This window comes from Anarrhichthys ocellatus, unplaced genomic scaffold (genome assembly GCF_004355925.1).
Source record: "Anarrhichthys ocellatus isolate YVR2014 unplaced genomic scaffold, GSC_Weel_1.0 scaffold4990, whole genome shotgun sequence".
NCBI lineage: Eukaryota > Metazoa > Chordata > Actinopteri > Perciformes > Anarhichadidae > Anarrhichthys > Anarrhichthys ocellatus.
This window is the reverse complement of record NW_022284964.1, coordinates 1-3844: the sequence shown is the minus strand read 5'-3', so window position 1 is coordinate 3844 and position 3844 is coordinate 1. Positions and strand designations below refer to the sequence as shown.

The 3844-nt window shown below is 41.5% G+C and overlaps 1 protein-coding gene across 1 annotated transcript; it reads right to left on the bottom strand.

Annotated features, from left to right (window-relative positions):
* Positions 1–597: 597 nt before the first annotated feature.
* Positions 598–3766, bottom strand: LOC116379710 (DNA replication factor Cdt1-like). Its single transcript, XM_031841682.1, has 5 exons — positions 3509–3766; positions 2304–2492; positions 1970–2143; positions 1614–1815; positions 598–1389 (listed from the first exon to the last, which is right to left on the bottom strand). Exons 1-5 carry the CDS (start codon positions 3680–3682, stop codon positions 1226–1228), a joined length of 903 nt encoding a protein of 300 aa, XP_031697542.1. The 5' UTR covers positions 3683–3766; the 3' UTR covers positions 598–1225.
* Between the last annotated feature and the right edge of the window lie 78 nt (positions 3767–3844).

The window sequence follows — 3844 nt, the reverse complement described above, 5'->3', positions numbered from 1 at the left end:
AAGCCACACTGAATAAATATATCAAAGGACTCTCCACAGACAGAAACAGAGGATGGTATCAGGAAGCCAACTAAAGAATCCTTATATCAAGAAAGCCATTTTCTTCCACAATGTCCTGTGCCGAGACTGTATCATGGAGACAAAGCAACTGATCGACCACTGATATTTTCAGGCAAGATTCCAAAGGAGTATTGCCTCCTTTAGAATGTAATGTATGTACCTATGATGTATAAGCAAGACAAAACAAGTACACAGCCATGTTAGTGGCTCTGAAGGTCTTGAATTTACCAAATGTCATGAAAATCCATTCAATAGTTAGATATGTTTTTCTAAACCATAAAATGGCGGCCAAAAGTCTTTGCTTGCCCAGATCATTTTCTAATCCAATTATTTTCAGATTATATTTTTGCATTTCATTTGCCTTGTCAATGGGAATGGTTTCATCAATATGGCACTGAGACCAACCTTTGTTTTAAATATTTTCTTAACCATTGCAACACCACAATTGAAATCCCACCATCTCCATTGTGTTGCGTGGGCAGAAACCTCAAAATCTGGGAAAACAAGGCAGCAATTTCTGTATGAAAAGATGCTACAAGTTTTTTTTCCCTCACTCACTACACCCATGACTCCTTTTCTCCTGTAATCTTGACAGGATGGGTTTATCACCAGCTGTCAGATATTTAATGCAATCATTGTCTTTAATTTTACTGTAATATTTAATAACAAGTGGAGGGCGCAGAACTTGGACAGATGCTTGTATTTCTTAAACACTATCAAACAGTGACCTCAAAAAATGTAAACATTCATCAGTTCTACATTGTAGGAAATGTATCCCTAAAAAGACTGGAAGGCTACATTGACATTACACTTTCATGGAAGGAAAAACAAAACACAATCACTATAACAGAAATGTGATTAAAACAACCTCTTTACAACACAGGGCGTTGGTGGAATAAATACCAGGACTAGGTCTGGTCGTACCTTTGGGACATACCGACGTGCTGGAGCTGTGCCTAGATCAATCTGCGACCATTTCTGTAAGGCCTTGACCACAACAAAACCCGCTGTGTTTAAAATGTCGGACATTCGTGCCTACTGTCCACAAACAAGTGAAATTCATTTAAAAATATTGCACTTTAAAGCAACTAGCCTTCAGTCTGCTGGCAGCACTCACATCAAGGGTGGGAGAAATTCACTAAGTCATCATTCTGTCATTTGCATCTCAGATTCTCTCCTCCTCTCGGAGTCTGCCGCTCAGTTTGTCCAGAACGATGTTGAGCTCCATGTTCTTGTTCAACTTCAGGAAGAAGTCCTTCCTTAATGGATGAATAGTCAGCCAATCAGTAGCCACTTCTGCCAGAAGACGGATGTGTTTCTCCATCTCACCTGTTTGTTGGAGAGGAGGAAGACCCAATGACATTGCAGTTCTTTTCCAAAACGCTATTAGAAGACAGCAACTGGTTTTCTACTAAAAAATAATGTTGAAAGCTACAGTTAAATGCCATTTGCCTCAGCTTCTTCTACTCGTCATCTAGCAGTTAAAAAAATGTAAGTTGGTTCTCAGCTACTCTCATCCAGCTCTGCTGATATTTCTTATTGTTTGAACCAACCTGTACTGAGAGCAGATCTGTAGCTGGCCACCGTCCGGTTACAGGCCACTTCCATAATTAAAGACGATTTCTTCTCTGCAACAAAAACGCTCCGGAGAATCCTGGCCAGCTCGGGAAGCCGTGACATCATCAGCAGGCGGTCCTCTTGTGTGGGGTTTCGTGTCATGGCTGCCTGGAGCTTCTGGGCCTCTTTTGCACGAATCTGAAACACCAACAAAACAACACATGGATTAATCTCAACATGGTTTTCTGGGTGGGCAAAGGCCAATTCAAGCAGGCTAATAAAACACATCAAGTCTAGTTCAAACTGCCCACCCCAGCACTAATATACCCCGCCCTCCTCCCGGTCCACCTACTCTGTCCAGCAGTGACTGGGACACTCCTTTCAGGGCAGTTGGGACCTGAGCTGCAGGGGCAGTTGATGGAGTAGACACTTGGGGGACTGTTGGGTTCTGTGGAGATGCAGGCTCTTTTCTCTCTGCAGCTTTATCTTCTGTCTTCTGAGCCAGAGAAATCAAAGCCTTCTCCATCTAAATGCAGGACAAAAGAATAATTCCATTTGATTTAGACAGACCGATGATGAATTAATATATTGAACATTCCAGTCGGCATTATAAAATCAAGTCCGACATTTAAACATTACATTATTCTTAATGGCAGAACATTGACCACTTTAAATGAACACAGTACCTTGGGTGTGATGAGTGAGCGAGCCTTGTCAAGCACCTCCTGAGCTGTGGCCAGTTTGTCAGTGTCAGGAGGCTGAGGCAGCGAGCTAGTTAAGACGGCTGGCATAGTGTCCACATTAAAGCGAGGATGCCAGCGGGTGAGTTTGTTTTCTGGAACAGACACTGGAGGAACTAACAAGGACAGGAAGATCTGCAGACAGAGACAGGGTTCATAAACATTTATACCAATACATTTCCACATCTTTGATGAAAGATTTATGAACATACACTCTGAAAGATCTGTGTAGACATGATTTAAAAAATAAAATCTATGTCACAATGTACCACGTATATGTTAACTAAAATTAAAGACAAACCATGAGTATTGGGGAATATGACCAGAAAAACATGGATTGTATCTTCACATGACTTGAAGGCTGGGCTTTTTGCTCAACAGCCACTGTAGATAGTGGTTTTCCAAAGTTACAGGCAATTTAGCCAGTCACAATTTTGTTGTCAGGAAACCATTAACCGGTGTACAAAATTTTGCCAGAAGAACTAACTTAAAAATAATATTTAAAAATGTAAATTAATAAAAATAACATTGGTGGGATTTTTGTTTGGCGAGGTTCGTTTTCAAATGCCATGGTACTGGGAAACAGGAACGGTGGGCTTTGGGGAGATCACGGCCAGGAGGCTTCACCTCCCCATGTGTGCCTGGCTCAGCAGACAAGGTGGTCCGGCAGCAGCAGCCCACTGTTCCGGCTCCCCAGCATTGGAGAACAGGGCCCCTCTGCTCCTCCAGCAGAGAACGATGTCATCATCACCATGTCTTATGAGTTACTTTTCTAAGTGAAGACCTGGTATTGCCCAAATGTAGCCGCATCTCAGGTCTGACAATGATGTTACCCAACACAGAAAACCATGTGTACTTAATTATACAGGTATTTCTGAAGCAAATATCCATTACTTTTCCAAAACTGTCTGCAAGGTTGTGTTGGAAAAAATAATAAATCCAGAGAGGTAATATGCAAACTCGTTAGCAGAAATTCGACACCAAAATGTATTCTCCGTGTGTCAGTGGAGGCAACCATCTCAGACCACAGTGTTTACTTTCAAACTTGGGACTGTGCCATGATCGAAACTCCTCCCCATTTGCTACCAATGCCTAGTTGTGACTCTTACTATATGAAACTAACAGGAAACAATAATGCAGCAGCTGCTGACCTTGTGGTGCTGTTTGACAATTGAGACCAGATTCAGATGGAAGATGAGTCTTCTCTCTAGGAGGCGAGAGGCTGACAGGACAGGCCGAGCCTCATTCTGGTCTGAGGAGGACAAAAACACACCGGTTAATAAATGAACACACAAAAAAGGTAGAGGACACATCATCATGAGCATCTATAAAAAGGTACTTGCCATTACACCCACAGTTTTTGTGTGTGTGTGTATACACATATATATACACACACATATATACATATATACACATATACACACACATATATACATATACATACATATACATACATACATATATATACATATACATACATACATATA

Excerpts from the sequence above, each read along its gene's own strand:
- LOC116379710 (XM_031841682.1), bottom strand. The coding sequence starts at position 3,682 with ATGCTCATGATGATGTGTCCTCTACCTTTTTTGTGTGTTCATTTATTA. Across the intron at positions 2,493-3,508 it reads TTGTCAAACAGCACCACAAG|ATCTTCCTGTCCTTGTTAGT; the intron begins GTCAGCAGCTGC and ends CTCTGTCTGCAG. Across the intron at positions 1,816-1,969 it reads CCCAGTCACTGCTGGACAGA|ATTCGTGCAAAAGAGGCCCA; the intron begins GTAGGTGGACCG and ends TTGGTGTTTCAG.